The 19,370-nt window shown below is 44.6% G+C and overlaps 1 protein-coding gene across 1 annotated transcript in view; it reads right to left on the bottom strand.

Annotated features, from left to right (window-relative positions):
- The window catches only part of LOC130291779 (collagen alpha-1(I) chain-like), a 233,582-nt gene that overhangs the window by 34,800 nt on the left and 179,412 nt on the right, over nt 1-19,370 (bottom strand). The window contains exons 25-38 of the mRNA XM_056541029.1: nt 18,537-18,590; nt 18,327-18,434; nt 17,661-17,714; nt 17,102-17,155; nt 16,798-16,842; nt 14,634-14,687; nt 11,950-11,994; nt 11,603-11,656; nt 10,580-10,633; nt 8,622-8,675; nt 8,483-8,536; nt 7,952-8,005; nt 5,807-5,851; nt 5,638-5,682 (exon numbers count right to left, since the gene is read on the bottom strand). Coding sequence (XP_056397004.1) covers nt 5,638-5,682; nt 5,807-5,851; nt 7,952-8,005; nt 8,483-8,536; nt 8,622-8,675; nt 10,580-10,633; nt 11,603-11,656; nt 11,950-11,994; nt 14,634-14,687; nt 16,798-16,842; nt 17,102-17,155; nt 17,661-17,714; nt 18,327-18,434; nt 18,537-18,590 — 774 coding nt within the window. The remainder of the gene's footprint in view (nt 1-5,637; nt 5,683-5,806; nt 5,852-7,951; nt 8,006-8,482; nt 8,537-8,621; nt 8,676-10,579; nt 10,634-11,602; nt 11,657-11,949; nt 11,995-14,633; nt 14,688-16,797; nt 16,843-17,101; nt 17,156-17,660; nt 17,715-18,326; nt 18,435-18,536; nt 18,591-19,370) is intronic.

Raw genomic sequence — 19,370 nt, 5'->3', positions numbered from 1 at the left:
TGCCTACTCCCTTGTACCGCGCCTATCTTCAGCAGCCAGAGAGGTGAGCCGTTGCTAGTGGATACGACCTGGTCACTACCGCCGCAGCAAGACCATCCCGCTTTGCGGCGGGCTCTGGTGAAAACCAGTAGTGGCTTAGAACCGGTCCACTAGCACGGTCCACGCCAATCCCTCTCTGGCACAGAGGATCCACTACCTGCCAGCCGGCATCGTGACAGTAGATCCGGCCATGGATCCCGCTGAAGTTCCTCTGCCAGTTGTCGCTGACCTCACCACGGTGGTCGCCCAGCAGTCACAACAGATAGCGCAACAAGGCCAACAGCTGTCTCAACTGACCGTTATGCTACAACAGTTACTACCACAGCTTCAGCAGTCATCTCCTCCGCCAGCTCCTGCACCTCCTCCGCAGCGAGTGGCCGCTCCTGGGCTACGCCTATCCTTGCCGGATAAATTTGATGGGGACTCTAAGTTTTGCCGTGGCTTTCTTTCCCAATGTTCCCTGCATCTGGAGATGATGTCGGACCTGTTTCCCACTGAAAGGTCTAAGGTGGCTTTCGTAGTCAGCCTTCTGTCCGGAAAAGCCCTGTCATGGGCCACACCGCTCTGGGACCGCAATGACCCCGTCACTGCCTCTGTACACTCCTTCTTCTCGGAAATCCGAAGTGTCTTTGAGGAACCTGCCCGAGCCTCTTCTGCTGAGACTGCCCTGTTGAACCTGGTCCAGGGTAATTCTTCCGTTGGCGAGTATGCCGTACAATTCCGTACTCTTGCTTCAGAATTGTCCTGGAATAATGAGGCCCTCTGCGCGACCTTCAAAAAAGGCCTATCCAGCAACATTAAAGATGTTCTGGCCGCACGAGAAATTCCTGCTAATCTACATGAACTTATTCACCTAGCCACTCGCATTGACATGCGTTTTTCCGAAAGGCGTCAGGAACTCCGCCAAGATATGGACTCTGTTCGCACGAGGCGTTTCTTCTCCTCGGCTCCTCTCTCCTCTGGTTCCCTGCAATCTGTTCCTGTGCCTTCTGCCGTGGAGGCTATGCAGGTCGACCGGTCTCGCCTGACACCTCAAGAGAGGACACGACGCCGTATGGAGAACCTCTGCCTGTACTGTGCTAGTACCGAACACTTCCTGAGGGATTGTCCTATCCGTCCTCCCCGCCTGGAAAAACGTACGCTGACTCCGCACAAGGGTGAGACAGTCCTTGATGTCTACTCTGCTTCTCCACGTCTTACAGTGCCTGTGCGGATGTCTGCCTCTGCCTTCTCCTTCCCTGCTGTGGCCTTCTTGGACTCTGGATCTGCAGGAAATTTTATTTTGGCCTCTCTCGTCAACAGGTTCAACATCCCAGTGACCAGTCTCGCCAGACCCCTCTACATCAATTGTGTAAATAATGAAAGATTGGACTGTACCATACGTTTCCGCACGGAACCCCTTCTTATGAGCATCGGATCTCATCACGAGAGGATTGAACTTTTGGTCCTCCCCAATTGCACCTCGGAAATTCTCCTTGGACTTCCCTGGCTTCAACTTCATTCCCCAACCCTGGATTGGTCCACTGGGGAGATCAAGAGTTGGGGGTCCGCTTGTTCCAAGAACTGTCTAAAACCGGTTCCCAGTAACCCTTGCCGTAACTCTGTGGTTCCTCCAGTAACCGGTCTCCCTAAGGCCTATATGGACTTCGCGGATGTTTTCTGCAAAAAACAAGCTGAGACTCTACCTCCTCACAGGCCTTATGATTGTCCTATCGACCTCCTCCCTGGCACTACTCCACCCCGGGGCAGAATTTATCCTCTCTCTGCCCCAGAGACTCTTGCCATGTCTGAATACGTCCAGGAGAATCTAAAAAAGGGCTTTATCCGTAAATCCTCCTCTCCTGCCGGAGCCGGATTTTTCTTTGTGTCCAAAAAAGATGGCTCCCTACGTCCTTGCATTGACTACCGCGGTCTTAATAAAATCACGGTTAAGAACCGCTACCCCTTACCCCTCATCTCTGAACTCTTTGATCGCCTCCAAGGTGCCCACATCTTTACTAAATTGGACTTAAGAGGCGCCTATAACCTCATCCGCATCAGAGAGGGGGATGAGTGGAAAACGGCATTTAACACCAGAGATGGACACTTTGAGTATCTGGTCATGCCCTTTGGCCTGTGCAACGCCCCTGCCGTCTTCCAAGACTTTGTCAATGAAATTTTTCGTGATCTGTTATACTCCTGTGTTGTTGTATATCTGGACGATATCCTAATTTTTTCTGCCAATCTAGAAGAACACCGCCAGCATGTCCGTATGGTTCTTCAGAGACTTCGTGACAATCAACTCTATGCCAAAATTGAGAAATGTCTGTTTGAATGCCAATCTCTTCCTTTTCTAGGATATTTGGTCTCTGGCCAGGGACTACAGATGGATCCAGACAAACTCTCTGCCGTCTTAGATTGGCCACGCCCCTCCGGACTCCGTGCTATCCAACGCTTTTTGGGGTTCGCCAATTATTACAGGCAATTTATTCCACATTTTTCTACCATTGTGGCTCCTATCGTGGCTTTAACCAAAAAAAATGCTGATCCCAAGTCCTGGCCTCCTCAAGCAGAAGACGCCTTTAAACGACTCAAGTCTGCCTTTTCTTCGGCTCCCGTGCTCTCCAGACCTGACCCTTCCAAACCCTTCCTATTGGAGGTTGATGCCTCCTCAGTGGGAGCTGGAGCTGTTCTTCTACAAAAAAATTCTTCCGGGCATGCTGTCACTTGTGGTTTTTTCTCTAGGACCTTCTCTCCAGCGGAGAGGAACTACTCCATCGGGGATCGAGAGCTTCTAGCCATTAAATTAGCACTTGAGGAATGGAGGCATCTGCTGGAGGGATCAAGATTTCCTGTTATTATCTACACCGACCACAAGAACCTCTCCTACCTCCAGTCTGCCCAACGGCTGAATCCTCGCCAGGCCCGGTGGTCTCTGTTCTTTGCCCGATTTAATTTTGAGATTCACTTTCGTCCTGCCGATAAGAACATTAGGGCCGATGCTCTCTCTCGTTCCTCGGATGCCTCAGAAGTTGATCTCCCTCCGCAACACATCATTCCACCTGACTGCCTGATCTCCACTTCTCCTGCCTCCATCAGGCAGACTCCTCCAGGAAAGACCTTTGTTTCTCCACGCCAACGCCTCGGAATCCTCAAATGGGGTCACTCCTCCCATCTCGCAGGTCATGCGGGCATCAAGAAATCTGTGCAACTCATCTCCCGCTTCTATTGGTGGCCGACTCTGGAGACGGATGTTGGGGACTTTGTGCGAGCCTGCACTATCTGTGCCCGGGATAAGACTCCTCGCCAGAAGCCCGCTGGTTTTCTTCATCCTCTGCCTGTCCCCGAACAGCCTTGGTCTCTGATTGGTATGGATTTTATTACTGATTTACCCCCTTCCCGTGGCAACACTGTTATTTGGGTGGTCGTTGATCGATTCTCCAAAATGGCACATTTCATCCCTCTTCCTGGTCTTCCTTCTGCGCCTCAGTTGGCTAAACAATTTTTTGTACACATTTTTCGTCTTCACGGGTTGCCTACGCAGATTGTCTCGGATAGAGGTGTCCAATTCGTGTCTAAATTCTGGAGGGCTCTCTGTAAACAACTCAAGATTAAATTAAATTTTTCCTCTGCATATCATCCCCAGTCCAATGGACAAGTAGAAAGAATTAACCAGATCTTGGGTGATTATTTGCGACATTTTGTTTCCTCCCGCCAGGATGACTGGGCAGATCTCCTTCCATGGGCCGAATTCTCGTATAACTTCAGGGTCTCTGAATCTTCCTCCAAATCCCCATTTTTCGTGGTGTACGGCCGTCACCCTCTTCCCCCCCTCCCTACCCCCTTGCCCTCTGGTCTGCCCGCTGTGGATGAAATTTCTCGTGACCTTTCCATTATATGGAGAGAGACCCAAAATTCTCTCTTACAGGCTTCTTCACGCATGAAGAGGTTCGCGGATAAGAAAAGAAGAGCTCCTCCCGTTTTTTCCCCTGGAGACAAGGTATGGCTCTCCGCTAAATATGTCCGCTTCCGTGTCCCTAGCTACAAGTTGGGACCACGCTATCTTGGTCCTTTCAAAATTTTGTGTCAAATCAATCCTGTCTCTTATAAACTTCTTCTTCCTCCTTCTCTTCGTATCCCTAATGCCTTTCACGTCTCTCTTCTCAAACCACTCATCCTCAACCGTTTTTCTCCCAAATCTGTTCCTCCCACTCCTGTTTCCGGCTCCTCGGACATCTTCTCGGTCAAAGAAATTTTAGCTGCCAAAAAGGTCAGAGGGAAAAATTTTTTTTTAGTGGACTGGGAGGGTTGTGGTCCTGAAGAGAGATCCTGGGAACCTGAGGACAACATCCTAGACAAAAGTCTGCTCCTCAGGTTCTCAGGCTCTAAGAAGAGGGGGAGACCCAAGGGGGGGGGGTACTGTTACGCCGAGCGCTCCGGGTCCCCGCTCCTCCCCGGAGCGCTCGCTTCACTCTCCCCGCTGCAGCGCTCCGGTCACGTCCTCTGACCCGGGGCGCTGCGATTCCGCTGCCAGCCGGGATGCGATTCGCGATGCGGGTAGCGCCCGCTCGCGATGCGCACCCCGGCTCCCCTACCTGACTCGCTCTCCGTCTGTTCTGTCCCGGCGCGCGCGGCCCCGCTCCCTAGGGCGCGCGCGCGCCGGGTCTCTGCGATTTAAAGGGCCACTGCGCCGCTGATTGGCGCAGTGGTTCCAATTAGTGTGTTCACCTGTGCACTGCCCTATATCACCTCACTTCCCCTGCACTCCCTTGCCGGATCTTGTTGCCTTGTGCCAGTGAAAGCGTTCCTTGTGTGTTCCTTGCCTGTGTTTCCAGACCTTCTGCCGTTGCCCCTGACTACGATCCTTGCTGCCTGCCCCGACCTTCTGCTACGTCCGACCTTGCTTCTGCCTACTCCCTTGTACCGCGCCTATCTTCAGCAGCCAGAGAGGTGAGCCGTTGCTAGTGGATACGACCTGGTCACTACCGCCGCAGCAAGACCATCCCGCTTTGCGGCGGGCTCTGGTGAAAACCAGTAGTGGCTTAGAACCGGTCCACTAGCACGGTCCACGCCAATCCCTCTCTGGCACAGAGGATCCACTACCTGCCAGCCGGCATCGTGACACTAGTGTTTTACATATTCTTATTAAGTATTTGCTGTAAAAAAGAAAAACTGGTAATAACAATCACAAGCGCTTATCAATACGAAAACTGATAATTGTATCAATTTCATGGCAGTGAATAGCAAAAAATACAAATATAAAAATGACCCCCAAAAATAAAAAGAAATAAAAAAAGAAATAAAGATAAAGCAATGGAAGAATAAAGAAAAAAATAAGTAAAGGTGGAAAAGATGTAATAGAGAGAAAATGCAACCGCTACCCCAGCCCCATCATCACTGACAGCTACTCAGAATAGTCACATGATTTTGCCAACAATACCGCAGTTTTACTGGCAAGTTCATGTAGCCTTTGGTCACCGCATATGGTTGTGGTTGCTGCGGCATGTGGCAAATTGTCCAGATTAAGTCAACACATTTTTCTTAGGAATCAGAATTAGAATTGTCAGTTCAAAGGTAACCACAGCATAAAGGCCAAGATCTTCAATAGGATCCACTTACAGGGGATCCCGGCAGGCCCTTGTCTCCCGTCTCACCCATACGGCCCTAGAAACCCAAAAGAAGAATTGTTAAGGAAATGAAGAACCACGACTATATCTACAAAATCTACTAAGTGACTGCACTGACATTAAACTATATCAAATAATTGTTATTGTTACTACATTATTACCGGTGGTCCAGGGGGTCCTCTTTCTCCGTGACTACCTGTTGGTCCCTTAATAATAATAAGATATAATATAAGTAGCCAGGTTAGTGGACGGAAAACACATTTTCCAATGTAATGTTGATAGAGTGGACTGTAATAATAATAATAATATTAATGTGTATTATGTGGATAGTAATAATAATAGCATGATGTAGACGGTAATAATAATAATAATAATAATAATAATAAAATCATGTTATGTAAATAGTGTGGACTGTAATAATAATAATAATAATAATAATAATAATAAAATCATGTTATGTAAATAGTGTGGACTGTAATAATAATAATAATAATAATAATAATAATAATAAAATCATGTTATGTAAATAGTGTGGACTTTAATAATAATAATAATAATAAAATCATGTTATGTAAATAGTGCGGACTGTAATAATAATAATAATAATAATAATAATAAAATCATGTTATGTAAATAGTGTGGACTGTAATAATAATAATAAAATCATGTTATGTAAACAGTGTGGACTGTAATAATAATAATAATAAAATCATGTTATGCACCGTATATACTAGAGTATAAGCCGACCCGAGTATAAGCCGAGACCCCTAATTTCAACCCAAAATCCCAGGAAAAGTTATTGATTCGAGTATAAGCCTAGGGTGGGAAATACATCATCCCCCTGTCATCATCCAGACCCGTCATTAACATCCTCATCATCATCACCGCCTGTCATCATCCAGACCCTCATCATCATCATCACCTGTCATCATCCCCTTGTAATCATCCCACACCCCCCCCTTCATCATCCCCTTGTCATCATCCCCACCCCCCTTCATCATCCCACACCCCCCCTTCATCATCCTCTTGTCATCATCCCACACCCCCCCTTCATCATCCTCTTGTCATCATCCGCCCTCAGTGGTCTTCAACCTGCGGACCTCCAGAGGTTTCAAAACTACAACTCCCAGCAAGCCCGGGCAGCCATCGGCTGTCCGGGCTTGCTGGGAGTTGTAGTTTTGAAACCTCCGGAGGTCCGCAGGTTGAAGACCACTGCGGCCTTCGACATCATCCAGCCCCCTCTCACCCCCCTTTAGTTCTGTACAGTACTCACCTCCGCTCGGCGCTGGTCCGGTGCTGCAGGACTGTCCGGAGAGGAGGTGGTCCGGTGGGATAGTGGTTCCGGGCTGCTATCTTCACCGGGGGCGCCTCTTCTCCGCGCTTCGGGCCCAGAATAGAGGCGTTGCCTTGACAATGACGCAGAAGTACGTTGGCAATGAACGTACCTCTGCGTCGTTGTCAAGGCAACGTGACTATTCTGGGGCGGGCCCGAAGCGCTTAGAAGAGGCGCCCCCGGTGAAGATAGCAGCCTGGAACCACTATCCCACCGGACCATCTCCTCTCCGGACAGTCCTGCGGCACCGGACCAGCGCCGAGCGGAGGTGAGTACTGTACAGAACTAAAGGGGGTGAGAGGGGGCTGGATGATGTCGAAGGCCGCAGGGGTCTTCAACCTGCGGACCTCCGGAGGTTTCAAAACTACAACTCCCAGCAAGCCCGGACAGCCGATGGCTGCCCGGGCTTGCTGGGAGTTGTAGTTTTGAAACCTCTGGAGGTCTGCAGGTTGAAGACCACTGCGGGTGGAGAGTTCACTCGAGTATAAGCCGAGGGGGGTGTTTTCAGCACGAAAAATCGTGCTGAAAAACTCGGCTTATACTCGAGTATATACGGTAAATAGTGTGGACTGTAATAATAATAATAATAATAATAAAATCATGTTATGTAAATAGTGCGGACTGTAATAATAATAATAATAATAATAATAATAATAAAATCACGTTATGTAAACAGTGTGGACTGTAATAATAATGATATAATGTAAGGCTAAGTTCACACTACTGTTCAGCTCTGGGAGCTCCGATAGCTCAGTCTGTGGACAGTACGTGATTTGAGCGACCCCATTCAAGTCAATAGGATCCGTCGCTACCTGTTGGTGTCGGTTGACTCGGTTTTGTGGTGCTGAATGGACCCTGTGATGGAGCTGAACAGTTGTGTGAATTAGCCCTTAGGTGCATATTGTGAATTGTGATAATAATATCATATAATGTGTGTAATGCGGACTGTGATAATCATAAAATGTGCAGGTACCTTCAAACCAACTTTTCCTGGAGGTCCTGGCATTCCCGGTGGACCGATCTCTCCCTGAAAAATGAAAAAGTATTATTCAAAGGTGTGGGGGAACTTTGTTAAAGGGCTCATCCATATACAAAAAAAACCGATTACATTTTGCTGAGAATGGCATTAAAATAAAAAAAACACATACTTACCTACCGCGGTCACCCTGGGCTCCCTCTGGGATGTCGTCTGGATCCCTTCATCTCCTGCTACTTCCTACCTCAGAGATGGCGGCTCATGGCAGAACCTGACTGCTCTTTTGTCCGTTTTACATCTCAAAAAATGGCCAAAAAATTGTGTGCACAACCTCAATACAATTACACAGGTCAGTAATGGTTCAGCAGGTGGATGCTGTTGTAGTAAACTGTAGCACAAATGCCCATACATCCTCATAAATCCCATGTAAACCTTTACGCTGAATTATTTTAACACAAATACTCATCCTAAATACACATCATTTATGCAGGTTGTCTCTGTGGGTACCAAGTGCAGACTCAGACCTACCTTCTCACCAGGGTATCCTGTCCGACCCCTTTGACCAGAAGGGCCAGGGAAACCCTGTAAAATAAAAATAATACTGACATTCATAACACCATAAACATCTAAAGCTGACATAATGGAAGGTAACACGCTAGGCACTTACATACATGCCCACAGGTCCTTGTGGTCCTTCGGGGCCTTGTTTTCCTGTGAAGCCCTAGAAGACAATGTACAGCAGATCAAGACGTGCAGAAGATCAATAGTAAAGCAGTAACCAATAGGAAGCATAGGGCTCATTATCTGAGCTTGGGCATTATGTGCACAAATATCCAGGCCTGGTGCAAGGATTTTAGCCACCCTATGTGAAAGATAATATTGCTGCCCATTGGCTCTGCTCTTTAACACGCCCCACCTTACTACTGGGGTGACACACTGTAACAAACCTCCTCCTCATGTAATCTCCTTACTACTGGGGTGACACACTGTAACAAACCTCCTCCTTATGTAATCTCCTTACTACTGGGGTGACACACTGTAACAAACCTCCTCCTCATGTAATCTCCTTACTACTGGGGTGACACACTGTAACAAACCTCCTCCTCATGTAATCACCTTACTACTGGGGTGACACACTGTAACAAACCTCCTCCTCATGTAATCACCTTACTAGTGGGGTGACACACTGTAACAAACCTCCTCCTCATGTAATCTCCTTACTACTGGGGTGACACACTGTAACAAACTTCCCCCTCATGTAATCTCCTTACTACTGGGGTGACACACTGTAACAAACCTCCTCATGTAATCTCCTTACTACTGGGGTGACACACTGTAGCAAACCTCCTCCTCATGTAATCTCCTTACTATTATTATTTTATTTATTTATATAAAGCCTAGAGATTGCACAGAGCTTACAATTATGGGTTACAAACAAAGACAAGTATCAGACATAATATTACACAAGAACTATTCAAACAAGAGGTGTGGGGATATGTTGAGGTTATGTAATCTTCTTACTACTGGGGTGACACACTGTAACAAACCTCCTCCTCATGTAATCTCCTTATTACTGGGCTGACACACTGTAACAAACCTCCTCCTCATGTGATCTTCTTATTACTGGGGTGACACACTGTAACAAACCTTCTCCTCATATAATCACCTTATTACTGGGGTGACACACTGTAACAAACCTTCTCCTCAAGTAATCACCTTATTACTGGAGTGATACACTGTAACAAACCTTCTCCTCATGTAATCTCCTTACTACTGGGGTGACAAACTGTAACAAACCTCCACCTCATGTAATCTCCTTACTACTGTTGTGACACACTGTAACAAACCTCCTCCTCATAATCTCCTTACTACTGGGGTGACACAGTGTAACAAACCTCCTTCTCATGTAATCTCCTTACTACTGGGGTGACACACTGTAACAAACCTCCTCCTCATGTAATCTCCTTACTACTGGGGTGACACACTGTAACAAACCTCTTCCTCATGTAATCACCTTATTACTGTGGTGACACACTGTAACAAACCTCCTCCTCATGTAATCTCCTTACTACTGTGGTGACACACTGTAACAAACCTCCTCGTCGTGTAATCACCTTATTACTGTGGTGACACACTGTAACAAACCTCTTCCTCATGTAATCACCTTATTACTGTGGTGACACATTGTAACAAACCCCCTCCTCATGTAATCTCCTTACTACTGGGGTGACACACTGTAAAAAAAACCCTCATCATGTAATCTCCTTATTACTGGGGTGACACACTGTAACAAACCCCCTCATCATGTAATCTCCTTATTACTGGGGTGACACACTGTAACTAACCCACTCCTCGTGTAATCACCTTATTACTGTGGTGACACACTGTAACAAACCTCCTCCTCATGTAATCTCCTTACTACTGGGGTAACAATGAGGCGCAGATTTCTTCACACACTACACAACAGTAGTGACTGCTCCACCTATAGGTAGAGTAGGCTGGTGCTTCGGATACTGGCTAACTTTATTGCAGCAGGCAGAGTGGCGCCCCTTTTAAGAGGGTGCTCTAGGTGGCTGCCTATTTTGCCTATTTATGCATTTATATCCAGTGTAGGGATCTGCTTACCCTCTCTCCCATAGGTCCAGGCTCCCCATCCGGCCCTGGTCTACCAGGAAGACCCTAGAATAAAAATAGAAGAAAAATGATTGTACAGACTGATGGCAACTTGTATTTGAAGCCTAAGGATGGCGATATGTTTTTAATAGCTGACGGCTATTCCTCCTGTTCTCCCTATACACATGCATGCTTAGTTTAGTTGAGCATGCATGTGTTCTCAATAGGAAAATGGGAATAAGCTGCAGCCAGACAACTCTGTCGCCTCCAGATCCCCCTGGTAACAACCTATCTCCTATGAGAACAAAAGGATCAGGCACTGAAATTCAACATGCTTGATCCTCCTTTCTCCAGCTGGGAATACTCCATTAAAGGGGTACTCCGATGGAAAACTTTTTTTTAATCAACTGGTGCCAGAAAGTTAAACAGATTTGTAAATTACTTCTATTACAAAATCTTAATCCTTCCAGTACTTATTAGCTGCTGAATACTACATGGGAAAATATTTTCTTTTTGGAACACAGTGCTCTCTGCTGACATCACGAGTACAGTGCTCTCTGCTGACATCTCTGTCCATTTTAGGAACTGACCAGAGCAGCATATGTTTGCTATGGGGATTTTCTCCTACTCTGGACAGTTCTTAAAATGGACAGAGATGTCAGCAGAGAGCACTGTGCTCGTGATGTCAGCAGAGAGCTCTGTGTTCCAAAAAGAAAATAATTTCCTCTGTAGTATTCAGCAGCTAATAAGTACTGGAAGGATTAAGATTTTTTAATAGAAGTAATTTACAAATCTATTTAACTTTCTGGCACCAGTTGATAAAAAAAAAAAAAGTTTTACACCGGAGTATCCCTTTAAGGGGTTGGTTGACACTCTTGTTCATGGGTTGTGTTTAGTTTTGCAGGTCAGCCCTATCCAAGTGAACAGAGCTGAGCTGTAATACAACACACAGCCTGTAAAGAAAGGGGGCACTGTTTTTGTTTTGGGAAAAAAAAATCTGATTAATCTCAACAATACTTTTAAGCATCTACTTACTGGAGGGCCTGGAGGTCCATCTCTGCCTACCCCCCCACGAAGTCCTGGTATACCCTGCAGGGGGAGACATAATACCTTAGAAACATGTACATATTAAGATAATACAAATCTTAATTATAGACATACCTTATATCTAGTCAACCACATTTTAGACAAGTCTTTAGGGTAGTGTTTCCCAACCAGAGTGCCTCCAGCTGTTGCAAAACTACAACTCCCAGCATGCTGGGAGTTGTGGTTTTGCAACAGCTGGAGGCACAGTGGTTGGTGAACACTGCTTTAGCATCACATATGTAATTATTTATTTTGGTCTGAAATGAAACATTGACAGCCCACTTATTAATACTTACTGGAGGTCCCCGTATCCCAGGAGCCCCTGCTGCACCTATTGGCCCCTGGAATAAGAACAAAAATAATTAATATTTTGTCATATGATGTTGACTTAAGTCACCATATACAGCTAGGATACCATGCAGCTGATGCCAGTGGCCAAAGCAGGTGAATAGGCAACAACAGGTAATAAATGTACAAGAATATAACTACTATAATACTGCCCCCTATATACAAGTATATATCTACTATAATACTGCTCCTGTATACAAGAATATAACTACTATATTACTGCTTCTATATACAAGAATATAACTACTATAATACTGCTCCTATATACAAGAATATAACTACTATAATACTGCTCCTATATACAAGAATATAACTACTATAATACTGCCTCCTATATACAAGAATGTAACTACTATAATACTGCCCTCTATATACAAGAATGTAACTACTATAATATTGCTCCTATACACAAGAATATAACTACTATAATACTGCCCCCTATATACAAGTATATATCTACTATAATACTGCTCCTGTATACAAGAATATAACTACTATAATACTGCTCCTATATACAAGAATGTCACTACTATAATACTGCCCTCTATATAAAAGAATGTAACTACTATAATACTGCTCCTATACACAAGAATATAACTAGTATAATACTGCCCCCTATATACAAGTATATATCTACTATAATACTGCTCCTGTATACAAGAATATAACTACTATATTACTGCTTCTATATACAAGAATATAACTACTATAATACTGCTCCTATACACAAGAATATAACTACTATATTACTGCTTATTTATACAAGAATATAACTACTATAATACTGCTCCTATACACAAGAATATAACTACTATAATACTGCTCCTGTATACAAGAATATAACTACTATAATACTGCCCCTACATACAAGAATATAACTACTATAATTCTGCTCCTATATATAAGAGTATAACTACTATAATACTGCCCCTACATACAAGAATATAACTACTATAATTCTGCTCCTATATATAAGAGTATAACTACTATAATACTGCTCCTATGTACATGAATATAACTACTATAATACTGCCCCTATATACAAGAATATAACTACTATAATACTGCTCCTATATACAAGAGTATAACTACTATAATAGTATGTACAAAAGAGAAAGAGAGGGACGTCACTCACCAGGATACGGTGCAATTTTCTTTATTTCAACGGTGCAGAGACATGGAGCACGGACGCCAGAAGGTGGGACTAGCTCATCAGTGAGAAGCTGGGTGACAGCTGTTGCGCGTGCGTATCACGCTTCTTCAGACTGAAGAAGCGTGATCCGCACGCGCAACAGCTGTCACCCAGCTTCTCACTGATGAGCTAGTCCCACCTTCTGGCGTCCGTGCTCCATGTCTCTGCACCGTTGAAATAAAGAAAATTGCACCGTATCCTGGTGAGTGACGTCCCTCTCTTTCTCTTTTGTACATACTTTTGTGAATGCTGCATCTTTAAGGGACTTGGAACCACACAGTGTACAGTGCCTGCCAGCACTTTACGGAACTGTAGCGGACATATTCAGGAACCAGGTTGCATACATCTTGCTGCTGAAACACTAAGGGAGGAGCGCTATTTGGGGTAGAGGTGCCGACTATTCACTCTTGCCGAGTTATATAACTACTATAATACTGCCTCCTATATACAAGAATATAACTACTATAATACTGCCTCCTATATACAAGAATATAACTACTATAATACTGCCTCCTATATACAAGAATACAACTACTATAATACTGCTCCTATATACAAGAATAGAACTACTATAATACTGCTCCAATATACAAGAATATAACTACTATAATACTGCTCCTATATACAAGAGTATAACTACTATAATACTGCTCCTATATACATGAATATAACTACTATAAGACTGCTCCTATATACAAGAGTATAACTACTATAATACTGCTCCTATATACAAGAATATATCTACTATAATACTGCTCCTATATACAAGAATATAACTACTATAATACTGCTCCTATATACAAGAATATAACTACTATAATACTGCCTCCTATATACAAGAATATAACTACTATAATACTGCTCCTATATACAAGAATACAACTACTATAATACTGCTCCTATATACAAGAATACAACTACTATAATACTGCTCCAATATACAAGAATATAACTACTATAATACTGCCCCTATATACAAGAATATAACTACTATAATACTGCTCCTATATACAAGAGTATAACTACTATAATACTGCTCCTATATACATGAATATAACTACTATAATACTGCCCCTATATACAAGAATATAACTACTATAATACTGCTCCTATATACAAGAATATAACTACTATAATACTGCTCCTATATACAAGAGTATAAAAACTATAATACTGCTCCTATATACATGAATATAGCTACTATAATACTGCCCCCTATGTACAAGAATATTTCAACTTCTAAATGGGTTAATGTAAACAATTCAGCTAAGGATTATATTATAAAGAGCCTTAGCAGATATCAGGAGAAAATCTTATAATAAGAAGCATTGAGAATACAAGGAACATAGAGAGTAAAGTAAGTGCCGGGATTTGTGAAGCGCTTGGTGCAGGGCCAAGTGCCATGCCATATAATGGGTATATATAGTGCATAGTGGGAACCTGTATACCAGGCAGTCCTTCTGCGCCGTCTGGACCTTGAACACCACGATGACCCTGAATGTGGAATAAAAGAAAAAAAGGCATTAATGGGATTTTTTTTATTTTTTTATAATAACACTGGCCCTCATTTACTTAGAAAATCGGGTTGTAAGTCTATGTTGCTTTCTTACCCGACTGCTTTTTCCCCCTGGTATTTATTATTATGTCGCATCCTGTTTGTCGCACGTGGTTTTTGTTGGTTTTGGTTTCCAACTCCTCTGAGTTGTCGGGAAAAAATCCACAACAATTCAACAAATTCGGGTTGGAAACCTTTATAAATACTTGGGAAAGCTCAGAAATGTCGGGTTACGCCCCTTTTTCGGGTTTGGGAGAATCCATATCGGGTCCGTCGGGAAAAAATGTTGCATCGTGTCGCAGACTGGCGCACGATGTCTGAAACATGTCGCAGACAAAGATGCGCCCAAAAAATCCGACAAAACAAGTCGGGTTTAGAATAGTAAATGAGGGCCATAATCGTATTATTGTATTGTATTTGAACTATAATGGCTTCCCTTGGATTAAAAACAAAAAGTATTGTTTTTTCTAGAAACAGCGCCACTCCTGTCCATAGGCTGTATCTGGTATTGCAGCTCATGACTATTCATGTGAATAGCCCAGACAAAGAAATCTTCTGAACAGAGGCAAAAGGTGTAGAAGAGTAGAATTTCTTATCTGCTATATACATAACTAGCTAAGTACCCAGCATTGCTCGTTCTTCATTCCTTAACCTTAGGAGTGGACAGGATATGAGGTCAGGAAATGAGGATAGGATATGAGGACGGGACATAAGGACAAAATATGAGGCTGTGATATAAGGTCAGGATATAAGGATGGGATATGAGGTCGGGATATGAGGACGGGATATGAGGTTGGGACACGAGGACGGGGTAGGAAGACAGGATATGAGGATGGGATATGAGGTTGGGACAAGAGGATGGGATATGAGGACGGGATATGAAGACGGGATATGAGCATGGGAGATGAGGAGGGGAGATGAGGTCAGGATTTGAGGATGGGATATTAGTAAGGGATATGACGATGGGAAATGAGGTTGGGAAATGAGGACAGGATATAAAGATGGGATATGAGGACAGGATATAAAAACTGGATATGAGGTTGGGATATGAGAACAAGATATGAGGAAGAGATATCATGATAGGATATGTGGTTGGGATATCAGGTTGGGACATTATATGAGATTGTGATATAAGGTTGGGATATGAAAGTGGCATATGAGGTCGGGATATGAGGATGAGATATGAGGACGGGATATGAGGTTGGGATATGAGGACGGGAAATGAGGACAACACATGAGGAAGGGATATGAGGCCAGGATATGAGGTTGGGATATGAGGAAGGGATATGAGGACTATATATAAGATTGGGATATGAGGACGAGATATGAGGACAGGATATGAGGAAGGGATATGAGGTTGAGATATGAGGAAGGGATATGAGGTCGGGATATGAGGATGAGATATGAGGACGGGATATGAGGTCAGTATATGAGGACAGGATATGAGGTTGGGATATGAGGATGAGATATGAGGACGGGATATGAGGTCAGTATATGAGGACAGGATATGAGGTTGGGATATGAGGACGGGAAATGAGGACAACATATGAGGAAGGGATATGAGGCCAGGATATGAGGTTGGGATATGAGGAAGGGATATGAGGACGAGATATGAGGACAGGATATGAGGTCGAGATATGAGGAAGGGATATGAGGACGGGATATGAGGACGAGAAATGAGGACGGATATTAGGATGGGATATAACAATGAGAACAATCATTGTTGCCTTTCCTCTTCTACAAGGTTTAAGTAAGAAGATTCTGGGTACTCTGCAGGGTACAATGCGGCATGCATTTTCAGCACATTCTTTGTACATGATGGGTGCCAACATGTGTGCCACCAAACACTGCGTGAACCCGAGCCTGAGATTACTTTTGGGGGTACTAAAAAGTAAAGGTGTCTATAGTTCCTCTACTAGTTCCTGCATGTTCCTATGGTTTTCTGATGACATCATTCTGTTCAGTTCCAGGGGGTGGCCAACAATCGACCTTCCTCTGAGGACCGAATTTCAAGATCAAGAGTCTCTGAGATAACCAAGTGTCACTTACTGGAGGTCCTGGTAATCCGACAAGACCTCTCTGTCCCATGCGTCCCTGGAATAGACAAGAGATATTGTATATTATACAGGCTAAGACCATCGGTAATGTTCTCAGGTTCTCATGGTTCCACCTAGAACCCAGAAGGACTAATACTTTTTTGCTTAGAACTATCACCTTCCAATATCTATGATCAGGGCAGCATTCTCCTCTATAGGCAATGGATGCCCAAAAAGCAAAGGTGCCTAATTTACTACAGAAATGAAGATTGGACACATTTGAGATGTATACATAAGACTTTGAACAGTTATTTTACCCGGTTTCCTCTTGGTCCTGTCATACCCTTTGGTCCATCTGGTCCACGGTTTCCCTAAAGTCCAAGGAGAAAACAGGAAATACTTGTTATATGGTACAGAAATATATAACAAATTAAAGGGGTATTCCGGCCATAGAAATCTTATCCCCTATCCAAAGTATAGGGAATAAGATGTTTGATCGTGGGGTGCCCGCCGATGGGACTCCCCGCGATCTCTGCGTATACCCGCATTCTATGCCGGGCTGCTGCTCTAGCCTCGGAAAATCTATGTGTTTTCAGGACTGGAGATGTCACGCCACGCCCCCTCCATTCATGTCTATGGGAGGGGGCGTGACGGCCGTCACGCCCCCTCCCATAGACATGAATGGAGGGGGCGTGGCGTGATGCCACAAGGGGGTGTGGCGTGACATCATGTGACCTACCGGGACCTACCAATCAAAGTGCTGATATTCTAATGTGACATCCACCCTCCTCCCCCCAGACAATCACAAGCCCCTTCATACAACAAATAACTTGCAATAAAAAATACAAACCTCTGGACCAAATAGCCTATACTAACCTTTGGTCCGTCACTACCATTTGCACCAGGAGGCCCTATTTGTCCTTCATCACCCTAGAACAATGAGAAATGGAGCATTAAGTATGGTGGTTTTCAACTGGTGTGTCACAGCGAAGGTGGTGACTTGATGTGATAGGACCCCCCCCCCCCCCCCCACCAACACAGGGTCCTACTGCATCCAAGCTGTGAGGACTCCAGGGATTTTAGGCCTCTAGTGATACTGCCTGTGATCACTAGAGGCAAGGAACATCAATTCTGCTTCAGGGACAAACATGATGACGTCATTGTGCACGTCCTGTAGGTTGAGAAGCTCCCAGCCTGCCTCTAGTGGCCACAGGAAGAAGGTAGAAAAGACTCTGGTGACTGTGGGGGAAAACAAGGTGAGTATGTGTTGTTGTTTTTTTTCTCCTTAAGAGAGGGCCCTACCTACAGGTGGCTAGCTAGCTACAGGGGGAAAACTACCCAGAGGGAACAGGCTACCTACAGGGGGCAAGCTAACTACAGAGGGGGGCAAGCTAACCATAGGGGACAAACTACCCACAGGGGGCCCTCCATACAGGGGGAAAATAACCTACAGGGGGCAAACTGCATATGGGTGGGAATGGGGAGGGTGTAGCGTTTGTTATACAAATCAGCCCCTGTACATGTAGGCTATACGCAACTCACCAGGGCTCCAGATGCGCCGACAAGTCCCTTTGCTCCTGAGAACCCTATAAATCCAGGCTGTCCTTGTTTCCCAGGAGGACCTTTAGGGCCAGAGGGGCCACAAAAACCCTAAATGAAACACATTCGGAATCAATGGCTTGAGGTTCATCCAGGGGCGAGATGGTGGAAGATATCTCCATAAATGTTGAAGGCAAAAGTTATGTTCCTTACCTTGTCTCCTTTGACCCCTGGATCTCCTTTCTCTCCTTCTGCAGAGGGCCGACCCTAAGAGCACAGTGTAACCAAGTTATATTTGCCCTATAACATCTTAAAGGGGTTGTCTGGTGAAAGAAACAACCTGGAGTCAAAAAAGTATAATAAAGCAACTCACTAATATAATATTATTATGTTATTAGTCATAGTGCACAGATCTTCCATATCAGCTGTGGGACGCCACAAGCTCTCAATGCAGAGAGATTCCGACCCTCCTGTCAGCTCAGGATGAGACCAGTGATGTGAAGGGGGAGCTAGAATAACTGCTGATTAGACTTATGACTTATTAAATAAGGCAGCAGTGAGCCTATTCTGACGGAAACTACAGTGACTGAGACCGGCTTCCTGCTGCCTTATCTAATCAATCATAAATTTAATGAGCAGTATAAGGAGCTTCACCACTTCCACATCACTGGTCTGGTCCACTGAAAGGAGTGGAGGGGGGGGGGGGAGGAGGAGGGATAGAGCAGAGCTTTCAGAGCCTGTGACATAACGTCACAGTTTACAAGGAAGAGGACACAGCTGATATGGAAGATCTCTGCACTGTGGCTAATAACATTATATTAGTAAGTTCCTTTTAGTACTTTCTGACACCATACACAGGTTGTTTCTTATCCGCTGCTGCTTTTTTTTTTTAACATTGGACGCTATGTAGCACAAATACCAGTAAGCGGCATTCATCATGTATACATGTATCACTGCCTAATCTCCAGATGTTGTGCGGGGGATGTTTTTTGTGCGGGGGTCAACATGCTCCATTCCTGGGGTGAGCCGGGGTGCAGTGCAGGAGAT

The sequence above is a fragment of the Hyla sarda genome, chromosome 9, assembly GCF_029499605.1.
Source record: "Hyla sarda isolate aHylSar1 chromosome 9, aHylSar1.hap1, whole genome shotgun sequence".
NCBI lineage: Eukaryota > Metazoa > Chordata > Amphibia > Anura > Hylidae > Hyla > Hyla sarda.
This window is presented reverse-complemented; position numbering and strand designations above follow the sequence as displayed.